This window comes from Pantherophis guttatus, chromosome 3 (assembly GCF_059756535.1).
Source record: "Pantherophis guttatus breed Tessera chromosome 3, ASM5975653v1, whole genome shotgun sequence".
In the NCBI taxonomy this organism is placed as follows: Eukaryota; Metazoa; Chordata; class Lepidosauria; order Squamata; family Colubridae; genus Pantherophis; species Pantherophis guttatus.
In genome coordinates, this window is record NC_142065.1 from 145399817 (window position 1) to 145422788 (window position 22972).

General features: G+C 38.3%; 1 protein-coding gene across 1 annotated transcript in view; it reads right to left on the reverse strand.

Moving 5' to 3' along the window:
- F13A1 (coagulation factor XIII A chain) overlaps positions 1–22972 on the reverse strand; it is a 116593-nt gene that overhangs the window by 22492 nt on the left and 71129 nt on the right. The window contains exons 8-12 of the mRNA XM_034429097.3: positions 20188–20326; positions 13822–13925; positions 10564–10652; positions 9281–9434; positions 6186–6467 (exon numbers count right to left, since the gene is read on the reverse strand). Coding sequence (XP_034284988.2) covers positions 6186–6467; positions 9281–9434; positions 10564–10652; positions 13822–13925; positions 20188–20326 — 768 coding nt within the window. The remainder of the gene's footprint in view (positions 1–6185; positions 6468–9280; positions 9435–10563; positions 10653–13821; positions 13926–20187; positions 20327–22972) is intronic.

Consider the following 22972-nt stretch of genomic DNA (forward strand, 5'->3'; position numbering starts at 1 on the left):
AGAGAGAGAGAGAGAGAGAGAGAGAGAGAGAGAGAGAGAGAAAGAGAGAGAGAGAGAGAGAGCTAGAGGGGGAGAGAGGGAGGGAAGGAGATAGAGATAGAGATTATTTGTTCTTTTGGAATTCAGAATGTAGCTTGCTAATAAATCTTCCTTGAAGCTACTGGGATCACCTGGAGAAATCTGACATTTAAAAGCAATCTCAGAAGGGCATTTAAGAGTACCAATGTTCTCAAAGAGCAGTGCTTGTTCCAGCAAAAAAAAAAAAAAAAGGTGCTACAGGGTTGTCCAAAATGTTTCAGTCCCCTCAGAGCATTTTGATCCTCTCTTGTAATAGAAAGCAGAGCCTGATTCTACTCCTGTCCTAAATTTGCATGACACCTTTGTCTATGGTTTACCATGATTTATTTATTCAACCCATTTCCCCAAGTTTATACGATATACTGAACCATAAACCGACAAGTTAAAGTTATGGCAGGACATCTTTGAGGTAAGGCATCTGAGGCTAATCTGGACTTTTGCGGGCCAGATCTGATAGTCCTTGGTTGTGATTTGTTCAGTAGTCTCTACCCAGACCTACAGTCAGGGTGTGGTTTGTAGAAATAGGAAGCTTGGGGACAGCCAGGTGTTAATCAGGTACAATATCCAACAGCCTTGCTGTTAACTATGGTAGCTGTGCTTGTGGCGAGTTTCCTTTCAGCTACATCTGCAGGGCTGAATGGATGGAATATATCATTCCCTCCAAATTTTTTTACTACTGATTCTGTGGGTGTGGTTTGGTGGGCGTGGCAGGGGAAGGATACTGTAAAATCTCCATTCCCACCCCACTCCAGGGGAAGGATAGTGTAAAATCTCCATTCCCACTCCACTCCAGGGGAAGATTACTGCAAAATCCTCATTTCCTCCGGATCAGCTGGGACTTGGGAGGCAGAGAATAGATGGGGTGGGGCCAGTCAGAATTTTTACTACTGGTTCTCTGAACTACTCAAAATTTCCGTTACCGGTTCTCCAGAAATGGGGAGAACCTGCTGAAACCCACCTCTGATTCCCTCCTATAAAACAACCAAGGATTCCAAAACTTTTTGGTTTCACATATTCCTCCCATACTTTGTTTCAACCACTGAAACAAGTCCTGGAGACCCTAATTTATAATACTGAATTATAAGTAACAGTTTACAATGTGAAATAACTGAGTTCAGAAGGGATTAAACAGTACAGTACATGTCATTGCATGAAATGTAATTCAGTTAGACTGGGACTTGTTTTGCTAACTGGCATCAAAATGCTATGGGCTATTCTGGTTTAGGACAGGAAGAGGGCACTTCTCAGATGTAAGAAACAAGGTGTGGACCAAAAGTCTATCTGGCCAAAGATTTTTTAAAATCTATATTGCAAATTGAATAAATAAGAATTATTTCCAATATTTATTTAGCTGGGATGCTAACACACACACACATCCCTGAACTGAATGGGCTTTATTATGCTTCTGAGGCAACATGTATTGCAGGAGTTGGGTTCCAACTCTTGCAAACACCTCCCCAAGCAACCTTTTTGCTGTCTCCTGAACTCCTTCCAATTGTACAACAAAAATTTCCAAAACTTGGTAGAATGGTTTTTGAGAGGACTCATCCCCAACAGCCTGGGCCTGTGTTCAATAGTGAATGGACACAAGGCAGAAAACATCCTGCCGAAGGCTCCACACCCATTTGCACTGCTCAGGACACAGATAAACCTCCAAGTGGCCTCAATGACTCTAAAAGAACGCAAATGACCAGCTGCCTGCAAGGAGTTAATCCTTCTGTTCCCCACCATCCAATCAGAGCCGAAGAAGCTTCTTGGGTAAGAAGTGAAATGTCTTCAAAGAAAGACAAGAAAGTCCAGTTGCCTCTTGAAAAAGCTTCTTTGGGACAACCATGACCTGGATGACTGAGAATATCCATAGACATTTTTGAGAGCAGGAATACATAAAATCTGTAGCATAAAGCACAGAGTATTACAGTATTTAGAATTGTGCAGGGTAATCTTATTAGAAAACATACTGGAAATAAGGGAAACCTATTAAAGAGAAGCTGGATTTGGCAAGCCTACGGGGAGTGGGATGACAGGTTGAGCTGGGCAGCATCAGAAGGTACAAATCTTAATCTCTTATCTTGACAGTATTACATGTGAAGTTCCAACTCTGTATTGTGAGGTTATGGTATAAAAAGTTCTGCTGCTTTTTTCTCCTGTTGTTCCATCCACATCAAAACAGAACTCTTGAATTCCTTCTTATTGCTATTTGCAGGCAGCCATCTGACCCAGATTTCTAAGACAGTCAAAAGCTGTTTGATGTGCCCCCTCAGCTGCAAAGGAATTACACAAAGTGCCTGTAAGTCTTAACCTTGAATAAAACTCTGGAGCAGTCAACTCTCTTGGAAAAGAGAAAAGAAATAAATGAGCTGGGAGACACGTGAATCCCATTTCAAAGTTCCAAAAAAGAACATGTCAGGTTACATTTGCACTTGTATGCAGTCTTCTATTAAAAGTGGCATAAACTGACTTTCAAAATTCTCCATCAAATTTGTGCACAAAGAAATAGGACAATTTCTTCAAATGCTTCCAGGATAAGTAGAAATTCCCCAAGAGCAGAATTCCCTTCAGTGACAATAGAAATACACTATCACAATTCTATGGTAAGAGTTCCCTCCTAATATCATTCTTTAGGTTATAACTGAAGAATGTGAAGCCAAAGAAGACACAACTGCAGAAGAGCAGATTGTACAAGTAAAAACAGGGACATTCATACACATGCCATAGCCAGTGTGCAACTAGATAAGCATAAAGAATATCACAAAATAATTTCTCTGAACAAGTTTTCTTTTGTTAGATTGAATATTAAAACCACAGAGAAAATATTTTCCTGGTACTATGGAAATTTACAGTAGATGTATGTCCTACTGAAGCAGTAATAAACTCAGTATGAGTCATACAAGAGCAATCTTTAGAAGAAGGGATTATTGTTATTATTAATTAAATGTACGAGCCACCTACTTCCAATGGACAAGTGAAAATATTAAAAACAGGGAATAATAAAGTAAGATAGATAAATACAAGAATAAAAATTGGCAAGGGTAGCAAGAACCAGATGGGATGGAAAAGAAATAAAAATGTAATTCAAGGGGATGTCCGCCGCCAAATTCCTGGGTGAAGAGCTAAAATTTCAAGGCCCCAACAGGGTGAGGAGCACCTGAATCAGGGGGCAGGGGGGAGACTTTAGTCTAGAGGGGAGGTGCTGCTACAGGGAAGACACCCTTCCAGAATGCTGATCGATGGCTTTATTTAATCAAAGGAATTTTGAGTGTATCACTCCTGGCAGACTGAAGAGACCAGGCAGGTACAATAGGAGATGGCCATTAGCTTGACCACTAATGGTGTATATATTTACTACTAGGCCCACATTATATTTGTACAACGTTTGAAATAGCATTCATATAGGAAGACTCAGTCTAATAATTTCTCTTCCTCTAGATTTTGGCTCTAAATTAACATCTAATGAACAAATGAAGTTAGGTAAATTCAGAGCTGGAATAGGTATTCTAAAAGGTATAGGATTGATTAGCACAGATCTTCTTTCTTATTGCTCATAAAGAATGAGTCTCCATTTGATTTTGGTTAGATATGGGTTGCAAGGCCACCAACTGACGGACATGAATGAAAGGAAAACTTGTTTATTTTAAGACAGGAATTGATCATAGGCATGTGTACGTTGATCTAATTTCAAAAGATCTCCCAAAATTGGTTCAGATTATACTTAGAATGAACTGTTCCTTTTCTGAGCAAGGGAGATAATGAGAAGAAAAGAGAGAGCAGAAGATGACAGATGAATAATAAAAGGAGGTATAGACATCCAATTTTGACCAGAGTCCCATCCACTGCTAGCCTTGCCCTTAGCCAGGACATGCAGACCTTGATGAATTGTTCCTGAGAAAATGCTAGCCTCAAGAAGTGAATTTTTAGCCAGGGTACTGGGAGTTCCTCTTAGTTCAAAAATGTGTTAAACAAACAAACAAACAAACAAAAAAACAAGTTGTTCATTGGAAGAATTGTTGTTTTCAAATCTTGGCGTATAAGGAGGAAAGAGGTTAAATAATAAGGCAACAAGAATCACAGTTATATTCATTGGCATGTTTTTAGATAAAACAAATATAGCAATATTAATAGTGTATGTTAAAGAATTGTTTTTTTTAAACTCACGGAATATTTTCCCTTGGAAGATACTGATACATTCACATCTATAAACTTTGTCACATACACAAACCCTCCTTGCATGCTTTGCATTTTCCAAAAACACAGCTCCTATTCATAATCATGCTAGGATTATCTACTATATGTAAAATACAGCTGAAGCCATGCATAGGTTTTGCTATATAATTAATTTTTAAAAGTTCTAAAAACCCTTCTCAGTCTATCTATGTTAATTATTATGTGTGTAATTAAAATACAGTCACTTTAGTCCATCTGTGGATATGAGTTTCAATACCAAAAAAAAAAAAAAAGATCTACACAGTACAGTAGTGTTTATTTTTAGATTGCCAAAAAATATTACACCAAACAAGCCAACACTATAGCCTTCACGATAGGTTAAACATGGAGCAGATGTGGGAGCCAGTCTCAGGCTTTTAAGTGATCTCCTGCTGTGCAAATAAATATTTAATGTGAAATGGGACCTTCACAAGGCCATCAGTCAGATTCCTATTTAATTTCTAATTAGTGTGTTTTACATTTATAATTAGTATAATTCCAAGCACTGGTAGACAGATCTGGATTTAATAATCAGTTATCTTCAAGCCCCTTGTCAAACCCCATCATCAAAGTTAACACTGTACATGATTGTTGGTAACCAGGCGTGCCTCCTTCGTGTTCTGGAACAAATGTATTTAAGCAGTTGGTAGCTACATCATTTTTAGATTTAATTAAATTCCCCAAAGCGGTGCTATCTCAGGCCAATGTATGAAATTTAAAACCAGGGGGATCTTGCTGCCATCTTTCACTGGTGTAGATGCTGTGTTCTTTTCTGCTACTGCACTCCAGCAGTCAGCCGTTCTGATGATTTTAAGAGAGATTAGTGCTTTGTATACTAAACAGCACTTTGAGCTTGGAATTGGTCCTGCTACATCTGACCTACAAAATCGAAAACCCCAGGCTCCGAATGTCTGAAAGATCACTGCTGCCCTATTATGGACATAATACAAATCTATGGCAAAGCTTTTCAGGAGTGAAATGCTGGACTGGGTCATGGCCTAGATGCCAAAACTGAATGAAATCTGCTGATCACTCCTTTTTCTAAAATCTAGAAAGCAAAGTTCATTTCTTTGAGAGAAATGTTTCTACAAAGGACTGTATGTACATTTCTGAGGCCCTTACGGCAGGAAAGTTCTATGGTAAAAGAATAATAGTCATACCCAAATTTTCTTAGGGGGGTATTTAAAGCTACATGTAAAAAAAAAAGCTGTATAAATTAAAAAGACCTGTTAAACAATTGCACTTTTATTGCCAGAGTTTTAAAAGCAAAATGGACGAGAATACTGCCTTGCAAACGTAAACAGTAAAAGATATTGAATTGTTAGTGATCTACATATCCCTAACTCCCATATGAGTTTTGATTCAGTTCAGGCCATCATTTTTATAAGTTCCCTTCTGCTTTCTGAAATTAGATAAGGAGCTACAAGAAAACTTTCTCTACTGATTCAGATCATTTGAATATTCTTCTCAAGGCTTCGTATAATAAAATATCAGGAAATCCATTTGTTTTCCTTACCGGCCTTTGTGCAATTCTATTTCTACTATTTTCAGACTCTTAAACCATTTTAATCAATTAATTAAACGTTTTTTTGTTGATAATGGAAGCTTTTTATGCAATGTCAATTTCTGCAAAAATTCTGAATTTTGAATAAATACGTCCTTGTTCTCTTATTGTATCTTTATCCATTGTAAACCTTCAAGAAGTGGTACGATACATTAATCTTATCCAATCTGCTGCCCTCCTGATCTTTGGATTTCAATTCGTGTAATGCTAAATCAGCATGGTCAAATAATGAGGGATTATAGAAGCTGACGTCCAACATTCCTAGACAATGCCAAGTCGGAGAAGGAGGGCTTCCACATTTTAATAAGTTGCCTTAGAGGTCAAGAGACAATTATTGTCTTACCTTTCATGGGTTCTAGGGTCACATCAAAACTGTCATTCTTGAATTCAGTCTTTGAGACTCCAGTATAAAATACAACATTGCCAGAAATATAAGCTGTTGCAGTGTAGCGTCTTGATGTTTTGTTTTGGAAAGTAATTGTGACATTGAAATCACTGCCAAGAACTGAATCTTCTATCACAACATTCATGTCAACCTCCGTACTGGATGAGACGTCCTCGGTTACAGTTTTTTTAACACCATACATTAAGGCCGTCTCTAGGGCCAGTCTTTCTTCTTCTGTGCCTGCAAAGTAAATAGATATTGGCTGCCACAATATGAAAATTACCAGCCACTAACTCACAACAAGGCTAAAATTTAGCTTATCTATGGCTTGATACCTAGAGATTTGCATATTCTCTGCTACATTGTGATCTAATTTAAACTGTACAAGCAGAAATACGCTGAAGGCTACTTGAGATACGAATCTTCTTCCCACCTTCCCTCAGTATTTTATTGGGCCTTCTGGTATAACAAAAAAAACCACCACCAATGACAAAAAAAAGACTACCAATGACTAATTTAAAGGAAACTAATTTTAAAATGCAGTTTCTTGCAATTAACAAAGCTGTCAGTCACAATGCTGGGTCCAAATAAATGATGAACTAAAGTTAATATTCTCAATACAGTATTGGAAGCAGGAGAGAAGTGAAGGGAAAATTTGTGAGTGGAAGGCTTGTTCTGGCTTGTATGTGTCATACAGAAACTAGGAACATAATTCAACTTTTATATTCCCTGATCATTTCTGACATGTGGCTTGGGAGTTAAAATCCAAAGGCTACTTGACAGTCTACTAATGTGCTAAACAATGTTAGTGCATGATATGTGAATATGAACAATATAGCTTGTATTGCTGCTTTATACCTGATTTGAAAATTAAGGGATGGCACAGGAAAACATAACAACAAATAGCCTGAAATATTATTGTATATGGCACAGAGTCAAAAAGATGTGAGCAAGCCTTGTGAACACATATTAAAGAATACTTCAGAATTTTACATGAACTAAGAAACTGTGATTAACTGCTTAGAAAACAACTTCAAAATGTGGCTTTAAATACTTTTTTTTAATGAACCTCTTAGCTATAATTTTCTCATGGATGAAAGGGGAACTCGTTAACTGGAAGATTCTTTGTTTCTTGATACATTACCCCAAAATCTAGAACAGTGACGGTGAATTTTTTCAGCACCGAGTGCTGACACTGGAATGTGTGTGTGGGCACATTTGTGTGTGTGCACCGGAGCCTGGAAACTGGCCAGCTGGTCTTCGGATTTCCGGCACTCCAGTACACACGAAGACCAGCTGGCCAGTGCGAATGCATGTGCCAAAAACCGGAAGCGCAGCTGTCAATGGCTCATGTGCCCACAGAGATGGTTCTGCGTGGTACCTCTGGCATGCGTGCCATAGGTTCGCCATCACGGGTCTAGAAGCTCAAAAGGGACAAAGTGGTTGATAAGGGATGCAATTCTGTGGATAGTTCTGTGATACCGTTTTGTGTTATTTTGTGTTAGGACCCAGGCATAACAGTAACAGAGTTGGAAAGGACCTTGGAGGTCATCTAGTCCAACCCCCTGCTCAAGCAGGAGACCTATACTAGGGATTCGAACCGCCGAATCGCCAACCTTTCTTGATCGACAAGCTCAGCATCTTAGCCACTGAGCCACCGTGCATGTATGATTGAATTCTTTTTCTGATTGTTTATGTTCATTAAACACTTCAGCATAGTCTATACCTTTCCTTTTAATTTCTGTGATTCTACATTCCCTGTTTTCCTCTTTATAGGAATTCTTGCAATCCCAGCTTCCTGTCTCCTGGGCTGAAGCTAATACTTATGCTTTCCAACTGCTCATCCAGTGAAGATTGAGAATTCTGTGTTTGAATTTCTTTTTTTTTCTTTCTTTCTTTCTTTCTTTCTTTCTTTCTTTCTTTCTTTCTTTCTTCCTTCCTTCCTTCCTTTCTTTCTTTCTTTCTTTTCTTCTTCCTTCCTTCCTTTCTCTCTCTCTCCCTCCCTCCCTCTTTCTTTATTTTCTCTCTCTCCCTCCCTCTCCCCTTTCCTTCCTTCCTTCCTTCTTTTTTCTTTTTTTCTTTCTTTCTTACTTACTTTCTTTCTTCCTTTCTTCCTTTCTTTCCTTCTTCCTTCCTTCCTTCTCTCTCTCTCTCTCCCTCTTTCTTTCTTTATTTTCTCTCTCTCCCTCCCTCTCCCCTTTCTTTCTTTCTTTCCTTCCTTCCTTCCTTTCTTCTACCTGTATCCAGCAACTCTGGGCAACTTATGTTCTCTCACTTCTGAATGCTTTCTATAAAATTTATTCTCCATTCCACTCTCCCGTAAAAACCAGGTACCCTAGCAACATGCAGTCATGGCCATAACTACTAGGAAAAGTGCTCATGTTAACATATCATCTTCATAACTCACAAGCGCTTTTAAACGCAAGAAAGAGATCTCTTAGCATTCTTTATTTACTTTTCTTTAAAAGCTCACCTTCTATCACATAACTGTCTGCCATAGCGACTACCCTTTCATTTATTTATTTATTTATTTATTTATTTATTTATTTATTTATTTATTTATTTATTTACAAGCCCCACCAGAAAAATGCACACAAATGCACATACTGAGAAACGTGGATTATCTCAGGCGGCAGTAGTAGCTATTTGTACAGAGCAAGAATATGGAAAATGTTGGTTACTCCACATCAGTTTAGGGAGCAAAACACTGATTCTATACCATGGTTGGGTGGTTTAGGGGTGGGGAATTTTTGGTGGGTGGGGGTGTGTCTGGGAATTGTCTTGTGTGTTGGGCTTGGTCTCTGGGTGTTATGTGAATTTCGTTGTATGGGTATACTGTGTATATACGTACAATAACAATAAACTTTACAATCTACAATCTACCATTGATCAACTGATTGGCGCTTAGTTTTCAATGTTTTTGAGACTGCTAGAGTGGGAGACAACTGTGGGTAGTTTCAAACTACTTTGTGAGAAACTAGGAGATAAATATAAAGGTAGTGTCAATGTTATATAAATGAATGGCTTTTTATTTAAATTTGCCACATAATTACCTTCTTGAAATTTGTACTGCTCAGTGATATCCTTCATTTTATTTGAACCCATTTCCTTAGTCACAATTAATTTTCCAATCTGGGTTTTGTCAATGTGTTGAATCACTTTAGACCCATTCTTCATTGCTTTTGAATATATAACATCACTGTTCACCTTAAAAAAAAACATAGGGAAAAAAATCAAATGTGTTTCTGTTTGGCTCAAAACTCAGTATAAGTTATTGCCTCTCAGATTTTGGGCCACAAATATGAATTCTGATCACATTTTGAGAAACTTGGCAAAAACCTATCCACAAGCAATCATTCAAAAATTCATCATTCCTGTAATGCTACAGTCCAAATAAGTGTTTTTTTCTAGGGGATGGTTTCAACTAGGTTTTTACCAGCCTTGTGACTAGATTATCCAATGCCGCTTGATGCAAATTTTGTTAGAAGATTTCCCTTTATATCTCTGCACGGGTTACTGCTTTGGGCAGTAGCTCATGAAGAGATGTAGTCAGCAGGCAAAGTGAATGTGCAAGCTTCTCTGAAAATGGCATTTTTAAAATTCTCACAAATGCTAAATAATTTATGAGAAACAATTCATAGTTTAGATGAGGGCCCACTTAAACCTTAACTTCTACATAGAAAATATATTATCTTGGAGGTTTTATTCAGTGCTGAATAAAGGTAGTTCTCCCTTAATGACAGGAATTGGGACAGGAATTTCTGTTGCTAAGTGACACGGTTGTAAAGTGCCATGTCAGGTGACCGCACCACTTTTAACAGAAATACTGCCATTCTCAGCTGTTGTCATTAAGCGAATTCCACACCATGCAACATCACATGATTACCATTTGCGACTTTCTGCCAGCTTCCTCATTGTCTTTGCTCATCTAAATCTGGCAAAGAAGGCTGCAAATGATGATTATGTGACTATGGGATGCTGCAACATTGCAATTACGAGGTGGTCTCCAAGTACTTGGACTACAATCATATGACCAGGGTTGCTGCAATGGCCACAAGTATAAGAACTGGTTTAGTGACTATAGTCACTAAACAAGTGGCTCTTAGGCAAGGACCTACCTTTGCACTATGAAATAGTATGCTATTACTGTATAATAGTTACAGAATTATAAGCAACATTTTTGTTGTAATAGATTAGAAATCAACAAGTTTTCAAATGCTAGATGACCAACAAATAAAAATGAATTTTAAATAAATTAATAGTAAAGAGTTACTTTAATCTTAATCATATTTTTGCTAAATCCATTTGAAGAAAAACCCCTTGAATAAATGCATACCTCTGCAAAAACAAAAGGTGCATCAAACTGGAAACAGACATGCCCATGCTTGATGGCTTGAACAGAAGCTGGACCGCATCGATACATGCCTGGAGGTAAACAATCAAATTGTGATCCAAGGTCTAAAACTTGTGTTTTAATCCAGAACCCAACCATCCTCCTTGCTTAGTTACTGTTGATGTCCAATCTTTCAATACCCTCTACTCGATCAGCTGCCAGCCTGAGGCCATGGCAAACAGCAAAGCTTTGAAAAGTTACACAATTAAAGCAAAGTCAATATGAATCACATTTACAGACATTTGTTAGAGTTCTTTGACAGCCATATACTGATATGCTAATATTTGTCTCTCCCAAAGAGCAAAAATAAATTCTCATTACACATACATGATCTCTAAGATATATTTACATTCTGGGGAAAAAATTGCTCAGGTCATAGATGTATTTAACTTACGTGATAATTGATTTTCTGTCTTTCTGTCTTTCTTGATTATTCAAAGTTCTGCAGGAAGCTAGTAATAGTTACCCATTCAATGGGCAAAAGCTAACACAAGTGACAGCCAGGACATTTAGGACCATAAGCTAATTTAGTATATTTGGGATTGATGATATAGTTTGGTCTGCTAAACTAAGTGCCATCTAAATAATTTAGCATTGTTGAGGCCATATCCTTAAATATATCTCCAAGGAAGTAAACCTCTTTGATCTTAGTTCTAAATAAGCCCATATAGTTTTTCTCATAGCTAAGATTTGGCCTATCTTTAATTTAGATGTCCATAACAAGCAACTTTGGGGTTTTTTTTTTTTGAAAACTTCAAAATTTATTTCTTAGACATTTGTAATCTCAGAAGTTAAACATATCCACCTCATTCATACATCATAGACTAGCAGGTTAAGCAAATCCAAGCATGTAGCTGAATTATTAAATGCCATTTCATTTCATTAAATTAGCAGACTTCATTTCTTCTGGTATTAGAATCTGAGAGATTTAGCTCCCTAATTTCACGTGGAACGTATGTCAACTAATACACAGCTTGGATCCATCTTATTGTTTAGATCTAATGTTCTACATCGACTATATACTTGCTTTCAAGATTTGTTTCATACTCATATAATCTGAACATTTATTTAAAAGATACTGTGCATTTTCAATTTATCCATCATTTGTGCCCTTACAGGACCAGGAAATAAGGAATGTACATGCATGTAGTCAGTTGTAGCATTTATTCCATGTTTATGTACAAGAGAGTAACTCCACTCGCAATCCCAAACAAAAGCCACACCAACAAGAAAACAGAATAATTTTTTGAATGATGCTAAAAATGATACAGATATGGATATATCTGAAATTACAATGAAAAAATGAAAATGACAAACCACATTTAAGAGTAAATATTAAAACAATAACTGACATACTATCTATGAAGAAGTCAGATATATTGTGGTCTTAGCAGGGATGATGGACTGCAGCTCCCAGAATACCTGATCACTTTTATATTAACAACAGACTTGAAATATTTCAAAGTGAATTTTCCTGAAAATCTCCTCTTGACTGAAACAAATCCACCTGCACTGTAATTCTCTCTGCTGACATGGTTAGGAGTTGTTTTTGACGTGAAATGGCCTACTTATCTACCGTTAGCAATTAAGTCTGTCTTGTGCTGTTTGCTTCATGGTCCATCTCAACCCGTTTATCTGTAGCTCATTTTAACATTTCCCCAACTTTGTTCAATATGGATGTTAAAATCTAAATGTCCCCGGTTGTCCTACCTCTGATGTACATAATGATAGAGACTTTTTCTAACTTCAGGTGATTTTCAGTTTACCTTAAGACAGTCCCCTTTCTATAAATCCAAATGAATTCTCTTGCACTTTTTTTTTTGCACCTTTCTGCTTAGTTTTTGGATGACTTATTTAAGACCATAAAAAGAGCCTTGGTAGTACAGTGGTCTAAGGCACCCTGTTATTAAGCTGGTTATTAAGACCAGCTGCCTGCAATTACTGCAGGTTCGACTCTCGCCAAGGCTCAAGGTTGACTCAGCCTTCCATCCTTTCTAAGGTAGGTAAATTGAGGACCCAGTTGTGGGGGCAATAAATTGACTTTGTATAAATATACAAAAGGATGAAGGCTATTGCTGAGCACATTGTAAGCCGCCCTGAATCTCTGGAGAAGGGCGGCATATAAATCAAATTAAAAACAAAAACAAAAAAACCCCCCACTGGATCAAAAAATAATAATAATACACGCAATTTGCACAGAATTTTATCTGACCTTCATATGCCGAAACATATGAGTATCAGGATCCTGCTTCTCAATCTGTGACTGATTTTGCCCTGTATGAAATTAAATGTCTGTTGATCTTTATCATAAGTTACTTTTTTGGGAGTTACAGGTAAAGAGGAATTTCTGGCTTTGCTATAACTGGGATAGTGGCTCATTAGACGATGCTGAACTACAACTCCCAGCAGTCTTAAACAGTATAGCCAGTAAAATATGACTGCAGTTGCAGTTCAGCAGCATCTAGAGAGCCATGGGTTTGGTCCTGGACTGCAGTTTAATTTAACAATTCAGTACAGGTAGTCTTTGACTTGCAACAGTTCCTTTAGTGATCGTTCAAAGTTAAAATGGCATTGAAAAAAGTGACTTATGACCATTTTTCACACTAATGGCCATTGCAGCATTCCCCGCCCCCCGGTCACGTGATCAAAATTCAGATGCTTGGCAGTTGACTCATATTTATGATGGTTGCAGTGTCCCGGGGTCATGTGATCACCTTTCGCGGCCTTTTGACAAGCAAAGTCAATGTCAAAGCCAGATTCACTTAACAACTGTATTACTAACTTAGCAGCTGCAGTGATTCACTTAACAGCTGGGGCAAGAAAGGTCGTAAAATGGGGCAAAATTCATGTAACGTCTCACTTAGCAACAAACATTTTGGGCTCAGTTGTTGTAAGTCGAGGATTACCTGTATCTAAGAAAATCTCCAAATCCTAGCTTTTGTCGATTAGACAGTGAAGTTTGTGAGGTTAGTGTCCTTTAAATATCTCCACTGTGGTATTTTTGTTTTGGTGAACTAGAACTTTGTCCCAGTTTAACTGGAGGACCTAAGTTCTGATATTATAAGAATAGGAAAATGGGTTAAAATAATACATATGTTGTGCCTTTCCAGGTGACAACTATTCTGCTACATGAGAATTTCTTTAAATAACAAGCCATGTTTTGCCCTGCGCTAGAAAAAAGAAAGGAAAAGAGATACTTACCATCACTGTTTTCTTGAGGAGTACTATCTACAGCTTGCCAGCCACCAAAACCAACAGGAAGGTCAGGTCGGGCCATCCAAGCTTCATTCCAGCAATGATAGTTCCTTTATGTAAGAAAATAACAACAAAAGGGTATTCTTGACTCCAGATGTGCCATTTATTAACACTGAATAGTAATAACAGTACCTGTTCTTATAATGATTTCTCTCTCTCCCTCTCCTTTTCTCCCTCCCTATATCATCTATCTATCTATGACACGTCTAAAAGAATGACAAAATCTTTCTCAACTCATTTTTATTAATTTAATAATGTTCTTGTGACCTGACTTTCAGGTTTGTTTGCGTTTTTTTTTCCTTCCATTGATGGAGACTTGGTTCCTTGAAAGAATGCTGCTTGATACAGGTGTGCTGACACGGTGATTCCATTCACAAGAAATATTGCAGGGGTGAAATCCAGCAGGTTCTGGAGAACCAGTAGCAGAAATTTTGAGCAGTTCGGAGAACCGGTAGCAGAAATTTTGAGTAATTCAGAGAACTGGCAAATACCACCTCTGGCTGGCCCCAGAGTGGGAGGGAATGGGGATTTTGCAGTATCCTTCCCCTGCCACGCCCACCAAGCCACGCCCACCAAACCACACCACGCCCACCAAGCCACGCCCACAGAACAGGTAGTAAAATAATTTGGATTTCACCATTGAAATATTGCCTTCCACTTACTAACAAATCTTGGCATGTGACTATTTCAGTATTTGATAGCCATGAAAAACTTCTAGTGCAGTCTTTCCGATGCTGGCTAGGAATTCTTAAAATTATAGTCCCAGCAGTTCTGGCATATCTCAAATTGGGCAAGACTATGCTAGAGCATATTGAATCAATTGTCTGCATTCACTTGTGTTGCAGGAAGAATTTTTCTACTGTTTCTCCAACAATGTCCTAAGTAAGGATTAATGTTATGTACTGGTAGTATTGATAGTTGTGCACATCTTCTTAACAATTAAGCTTCTAATGTAAGGGTGTCCAAACCTGGCAACTTTAAGACTTGTGGACTTCAACTCCCAGAATTCACCAGCCAAGTCTTAAAGTTACCAAGTTAGGAGAACCCAGTGCATTCTTTTACTATAGTTGCCCAAATAATTTGATTCTCACACACAAAGAAAAGGAGGTCCCTTGTCAGGAAGACTTAGGATGTTTCACCTCAACAAACTGTGTGTATGTCAGCCCCACTTGGAACCACCTGTGCTGCACCGGATACACACACTCACTCACGCTCAGACGAGGAATCTATCCGGTTTAATCATAGCTTACACGATGGTCAAACAGTAAGCTCTGAAGTTCTTTCGTGAGAAGCAAAATCGGAGACGGCTGTTTTTCCCGTGCCTCCGGCTTTATAGAAGGCCCTTCAAGAGCCCCTCCTTTGCTCTATTACAAATTTAAAATAACTGCGCTGCTTATCCCATTCTGGCTACCTACAGGTCGCCCTTACTTCCGGGTTTTTACTATCTTCTCCTGTCACTGGGATCTGACATTTGATGTTGATGGATTTATCCCTCCCCTTTTCCCTTATACCATCCATCACCTAATATCACCGTGCCATCCTACACGCTATAACGCCCCCTCCACCGTGTGTGTTCTTCCGGGTCTGTTCCATCTCATTCTGGATCTGCACAGATGCTCATGTTCAGGTGTTTCATATTCCCCAGGATATTGTGTCAAGGGGCTGTTTGACACTCGACAGTGTATTTGGTTTTTAGAAGAGGAGACACATTCATAAAGAAGGAGTACACTAATAGGAGAAAGCATTATTTCTTCCAACTCTGTAACAGAGCAAATCATATCTTAAAAATAGCTTGCTCAATAAATAAGATATGAATTGAGAGAGACTACCTAGTGAGCCGTCTGACACAACCTAGGTATCATATCCCTTTGCAGCAGTTGAAGGAAGGCCTGCTGCATGAAAAATGCCTCTTCTCAAGCTATAAAGTCAACTTGCGTACAACTACTGTGGATTAAAATAATGAGGAGAATTGGCCCTTGGAACAGAGGTTTAAAAGGTTCTTTGAAGTGCTGAAGTTCAGATATTGAGAAGACCCACTGGGATTTGAATCTGGAATTTTCAGATGCAACCTGGACCACCTTCAAAGGCTCAGGAGTGGTCAAGGCCTGATCAAGGAGGGCTAGAAAATTGTAAAGTTGCAGCTGGGACCTTTCTCGGCTGCAACATTTTTCTCTTTTGCAAGTGCTTCTGTCTGCCATTCAGTTCTGGCTTTCTCTCTTTGTCCACTGGTTAACTTTTAAGAGTAGCACCACCATAGCTCAATGCGTTTCTCATTTGCTCAGAATATTTCATAGGAAAAGAGAGAGGGAGACCTTATAAATGTCTTTCAATTGGTTTATTAGTGTAACAGAAAGAGTATGACTATGTTGAGAAAAAGCTGCAAAATAAGCTTCAAGAAATTTTTGAGCTATGACAGAATAACACAGGAGGGAGAAATGCAGCAATTTCCCGTTTTTTAAAAAATGTTCCCTTCCAGTACACAAAAAGCTAATTAGATTACTGAAGTAATTGTTAGCAGTAACATTTCAGCAAATATAAAGTTTGTTAAACTGAGACTATTAAATTAATAATGGGCAGAGGAAGAAAGGAAAACAGCAAGAAATCTGACTCTTGACTAACAAGGCATTTCAAAACAGAAATGAAAGCTGAGATAAGACAGAAAGTTGTCAGTCAGAGGAGTTAACAAAGCAGGATGCCAAGGGAAAAAGGATTTATCCAAAGAAAATGATGCAAACTATTTTTTTAAAAAAAATCATAGCTGGGAATGGTGTGTTGCTAACTTATTCTCACAGAGCCTTGCTGATGGTGGCTAATGGAGAAAATTGCTTAGAGGCGTGAACCCATAAACTTATTCCAATAAACGAGAATATATGTAACTCAATATATATGTATATGGTGAATTGCACAGTCCTTGAGCACCAAGGACTCCACAAACCTTTCTCCATCAAGGCAGAGATCTATAGCTCTTTCTCTTGTAATTCAGCTGATTCAACCATCTTTGACTTTGATGACCAACACAATTCTGTTGCTCCTATTTTGTCAGATCTGAATGAGTCTCTGTTCTTATTTTCTACCCTCAACATTTTGATGGCATTTTCCTGCTCATAACTGCAGATTTCATCACAAATGTCAGAAAAATCAGATAAATTGCCTAATCTTTGACCTATTACTTGCTGTTTATATGTACATTGTGAGCTTATGCAAGAGACAAATCCCTGTGTGTCTGATCACACTGGGTCAATAAAGAATTCTATTCTATTCTATTCTATTCTATTCTATTCTATTCTATTCTATTCTATTCTATTCTATTCTACTCTACTCTACTCTATTCTATTCTATTCTACGTTATGCTACTCTACACAAAAATCAAATTATTGTTCATTAACTAAAAAAACTATTAATAATGATCAAACCATTCACCATGTTTAATAATGTAGCTCAGAATTGGGCAATCTATTATCCTTCAGATGTCTTAAATTACAAAGTCCAGAACATACAGAGATTGTGAGAATTTTAGAGTAAAACATATGGATGGTTTTAGCTTAATCCTGACATAAAAAACATGATAGCAAAGATTGATCTGAGTTAAAATCCCAAATGAGAACATTTTAAAATATTTATATGAATGATTATGGATTACTTCCATCTATGCAAAGACATTTTAATATACATACAATAAATATTTTAATAGTAAAAACATATTTCTGCAAAATCTAAAATATATTGTTTGATACACATTCTTTAACAAATATTTAAGATTGTTTTAACGAACTGATTCAGGATATAGAAAACTGTTAACAACCCATCAACATCATGCTGCAAAACAATTTAAAGCAAGCTTTCCATTGAAGATAGAAAGCAAAGTAAATGAAGAAAAAGGACCCAGAGGAGAAAATCGAAAAAAGCTCCCACCATAAGTTAAATTAATGCTTGCCCCCAGAGGTTATGTGCATCATGTAGCAATAAATATACCATGAAGAGATGAGATTAAAGGGAAAGTTCAAAAAGTAATCAAGCCCCCAGAAGGCAGCATAGGGAGAATGCGATTTAAAACACTATGGAGCTTTTGCTTAGCTGATGTAGATTTGCAGCATTCATTTCCTTTTATAGTGGAATGGATTTGGGGGTGGGGAGGGATGTCATGGAATAAGTCCACTGAATGAAAAATACATGAAAGTATGAAAGATACCTGAAGGTGGAGCTTCAGCAAGCTGTTGTCTCCTGTGACTTAAAGGGAATGGCCAGAGGTAGTACTCTACAAGACATGGCTCTGAACACTGTAGATATGGGGAAGAACTACATATTGGCTGCAGCAGGGAATAAACTATTAGTAAGCTTTGCTCCAGTGGGGGGAAAAGGAACTGTAAATGCAACAACAAGTAAATAATTGGGGAAAGGAAGGAGAGGGCTTTCTCAATGGTGGCACCCTGGCTATTAAATTAAGTTTTGAGAGAGGCTTATCTGTCGCCTACATTAATCTTATTGCAACACCAAGTTAAGACCATTTCTGGTTTCCCCACCATTTCCATCTATTCCAGCTTGAAACTGTTACTGTTTGTTTTTATGCTGCGCCCATGTGCTTTATGGTGAGATATATTTTAATGGATGCATTTTTACATTCCATTCCTTTTATGAGCTGCCGGGAAAACTTGGTTATGGGCAGCCTCTAGCATGATAAATAAGCAGAACAGTAACAGAATAGGGGAAGTGAGTAAGGGCTGCCCCCGCCCTCAACAACGTATTTATGTGCTGAATGCGTATTTTACTCCTATCTCCTTTCCTTTGGGAGCTATTATTAAAATGAGAATTACACAAACAATAAATAGTATATTATATTACTATTCATTTGTTTTCCATTTTATGCTCTCTGTAGGTTCTGGCAGACAAAATCTCCCTTGCTTCCTCCTCTCTGATTAGAGTAATGCCAAAGGACCATACCAAAACACAGATACTGAACGAGCAATGCAAGTAAGAATATATAAACGCAGTAACTGAGCTTTGAAATAACCATTTAAAAATATATTCACAATGTTACTGAAATTGTGAGAGAGAGTTGCTGTATTTGTGCATTGTAGTAAGCCAGAATTTCAATGAAAGGGCAGGTTTCCTAGTGATTGCCACTCAGCTGCTCCTTGCAAAGTATGACCTTACATGGTTTGTTTATTAATGACATGAAAACTCCTACAAAGCCCAGAGTTAGAAGCTATGGTTTCTGACTTCTCTTCTGAGTGGGAGAGAAACACCAGGGATTGGTGTTCTGACACATCAGAAAAGACTTCTGCACTTGATTAAGGCACTCTTGTGTGCAAGATGGTTCAACAGGCACCATCAAGGAGCCCCAGTATATTTGTGGGAGTTAAATCAGAATCCTCAGAGTTTCACATCAGGCTAAACTCTGCTATACACAATCCATTTCATACGGCAGCATCTTCACAAGCTGCATAAATAGGGAGCCTCAAATGTAGAGCAGGTTCATTCTGCTGTTCTCCGATATGTAACACATGGGATGGAATCATTACAGCTCTCTGTATAATTTTGGGATTAGAACTGCGTGGCAGTGAACTGATGAATAGTCTCTGGTGTGGGCTTTTGTTACATGTTACTTCTAAATCTGTGATAGCGAACCTATGGCATGAGCCGTTGCCCAGATCAGCTCCACCACACATGCCAGCATGCCTCCCGCCAGCCAGCTGATTTTCAAGTGGGGGGCGGGGCGCATGCGGGAGGCACATGTGCATGTGCAGGGGGTCTCACATGCATGCACAGGGGTGGTCTCGTGCACATGCATGGGGGTGGGGGAGCACGGGGGAGTAGTGTGCCCCCCATGCCAAAATGGGCCACAGGGGGTGCAGCGCACCACCCCCACTGCCCATTTTTGGTCCCAGGAGGCTTCAGGAAGGCTTGCCAGGCCCAAAACAGGCCGCAGGGGGTCACACACACACAAGCGTGGGGAGTGTGTGTGGGGGGTCACACGTGCATGCATGGGGGTGTGGCATGTGGGGGGCATTGCATTATGGGTGTGGCCACACATGCACACAAGCCCCCCCGCTCCCCCCACTTTTGGCACGCGACGGCAAAAAGGTTAGCCATCACTGTTCTAAATCATCCTATTGTTGTCTATATTGTTGTCTTCTCCCAGCACTCTTCCAGATACCACTGAACATCAACTTCCAATGGCCATGATGAATATCCTAGGAATATAGATAAGCAGCAACATGTCCTTCATTCCACCCTTTCTCGTTGTATAAGACAGATAACTAATATGGTCACATAACTATGACAAAAGCAACTGCAATTCTCCAGCAAACATACCAGATTGAATCTCTTGTGAGTTTGGAATCCACCTTTCCATATTCATCCATAAACACATCCATTTGTAAGTTGGCATCATTATCGTGAGCTGAAGAATAGTTAGTGATGACTCGTCCAGGAATTCCTAGACACCTCAAAACTGTGCAAATAAAAAATAAGAAGTGTTTTAAACAATATGACATTACAGGTTAAGCTGAAGATATACTGTATATAATCTGTTCCAATTTCCCAACATGGTACTCTACAAGTTGTTTTGGGACAACTCAATACTTCTCAACCAGTGTCTGGAACTATAGTGCAATGTTCACATTAAAACTAAAGCCAGTTTGGTGTCATGGTTAAGGCATAAGGCTAGAAACCAGGAGATTGTGAATTCCAGTCCTGCCTAGGCACAAAGCCAGCTGGCTGACCTCGGCCCAATTACTTTCTGTCAGCCCTAGGAAGCAGACAGTGGCAAACCACTTCTGAAAAACTTGGCCAAGAAAACTGCAAGAACTTCTCCAGGCAGGCTCTGAGAATTGGATGTGATTGAATGAAGGAAAAAGAAAAAATAATTCATTATCTGATGTAGTCCACCTCATTATATAGTTCTGTACATGTCTATATGCAAGGACTATTATTTGAACTGCGTTTTTATGCCACTTTTTTATCAAAGAAGGGTGCTCAAAGCAATGTATATCCTCTTTATAAATAAGCAATAACACTCCTTATTAGTAGTGCTAGACTTGGGACTACTGTAGGTATCTAAGGCTTGGCTAGTCCCATAGGAATCTGTACTGCATTTGAGAGTCTCTTCTTTGGTGCTCTTTTTGTTGGTTTATAGGGGAGCCAGTGGAGTGAGTCAGTTACCTAGCCTTGTACTTGTATAAACTGATTGGCGGGAGACATAAAGTTTCAGGCAATCTTCTTTCCAAAGCTCTGCTAACAGGAATTAGGAGCCCTCAATTATACTCCCAAAGCATCCATTTCATTTGCATGAAAGATTTTTGTTTTAATTGTCAATTGCATCTACATCTTGAGGGGTGAAAAAGATAATACGTTAGCCGGCTTACAGATATGACCTACTGCTAATTTAAAGGGAAACGGGAAGAAAGTGTGATGAAATAGCTGCCACACTAAGGAGTGTGATAGAGAACCCGAAACCTCACTGGGGCTCCTTAAAAAGCCTGCTAAGACCTTTGAGATTTGTTTTTGACAACACTGCAGTAATTCATCTTTTGTAGCCTATGATGGCTACAGTGCTTCATGAAGAAGAGTAACACTGCACATTTATTTTAACGGTTTGATGACAAATTACCTGGATACATCTACTATCCCATGCACTTATTGATTATGCTTAATACAAATGCCTTCCAACACTTCGAGCACACAAGCCCTCGGGGCTCATTGGAAATAATTCAACTGACAAGTTCAAGATTAATAGCTTTGCTCTTTCTTTTTTGGGATGTTTTAGCATATTTAATAGATGACTGTCCCCAATTTTTCAATATGGTAACCTTGGAAAGCTAAATAATTGAACTGGGAAAATGTTACATGCTTTAAAGAACTGAAAACTTAAACCAGAACTAATTGATGTTAGAGTGACTATCTAACCTGATGCTCCTCAGATGCATTGTGACCACAATTTCCAGAATTCCCATTTCACACTGATCATGGTTGATTGAGCACTCTGGAATTTGTGGACATAACACATCTGGACAGCACAAAAGCAAATGGGTGCTACCTGCTTACATAAAGTTTGCACTTTTCTATTTTCTGCCATCGAGTTACATGCCTTAAGTGTCTATGTTTTCAACTTTCTGTCTATCTGTTTAAAGTATTTACTTGCTCCTAGGCTGAGGGCCTAACAACAGGAAAGAGGTAAGAATCATGGCCTTTTTATTTGGTGGGTTTACATGCTTCATTTCTTGAAGTTCCTGTTCTATGGAAATGGAAAGATGAATATATTCTATATCAGTCTTTCCCAGCCAATAAAAGTGCTGGCTGGAAACGCACACTGAATCCAATATATGTAAGCAGCAACAGGTAGGAAAGGATTATTTAAGACAAAGCAATTTTTCTTCCAGACATATCAAAGTAATTTGCATCTTCTTTTCTTACTTTCCAAAACACTTCATATAGCGGTAGAAAAGTAAACAGAGTAGGAATGTTTTAAGAAACTTAAAACTGTTTAGAATCCATATTTGAACACATGGCTGGATTGTTATCTAAAAATATTTATGGAAATCTATTGAGAATGCCAATGGGAGTGGGTGTCCCCCACTGAATTAAATGGACTAATTCTTCATTTGACAATTGCACAATTTCACTGCAGAAAATTATTAGAGTATTATAGATTAGTTTTCATATGCAACTACAGGGGAGGGCACATAAGTCATAGATATCTATATATAGTTATCTGGCAGCATCTATGAATACTGGCAAGAGTATAATACAAGGGATACATATGAAGGCTGGAATTCTGCCAGCTGAGATAAAAACCAAGTGGGTTTTTTTTACTATATGTATCTTCCACATGAGAAAAAATATATACGTGTACAAAAATGTACATTCCAATGTCTTCACTTTCAAAAAAAAGTTGATGTCTGAGATCGTTAGGTTTCTGTCATATCACTGTACAGAAACAAAGACAAAGATTTCCAGATTTTACCTCCTGAATTTTAGAATCAGTAGTTTACACATATTTATTCAGCAGGTAAAACTTCAATAGATTCAAATTCAAATTTAGAACAGAGCTGGAAGGTACCTTTGAGATCTTCTAGTCCAACCCCCTGCTCAAACAGGA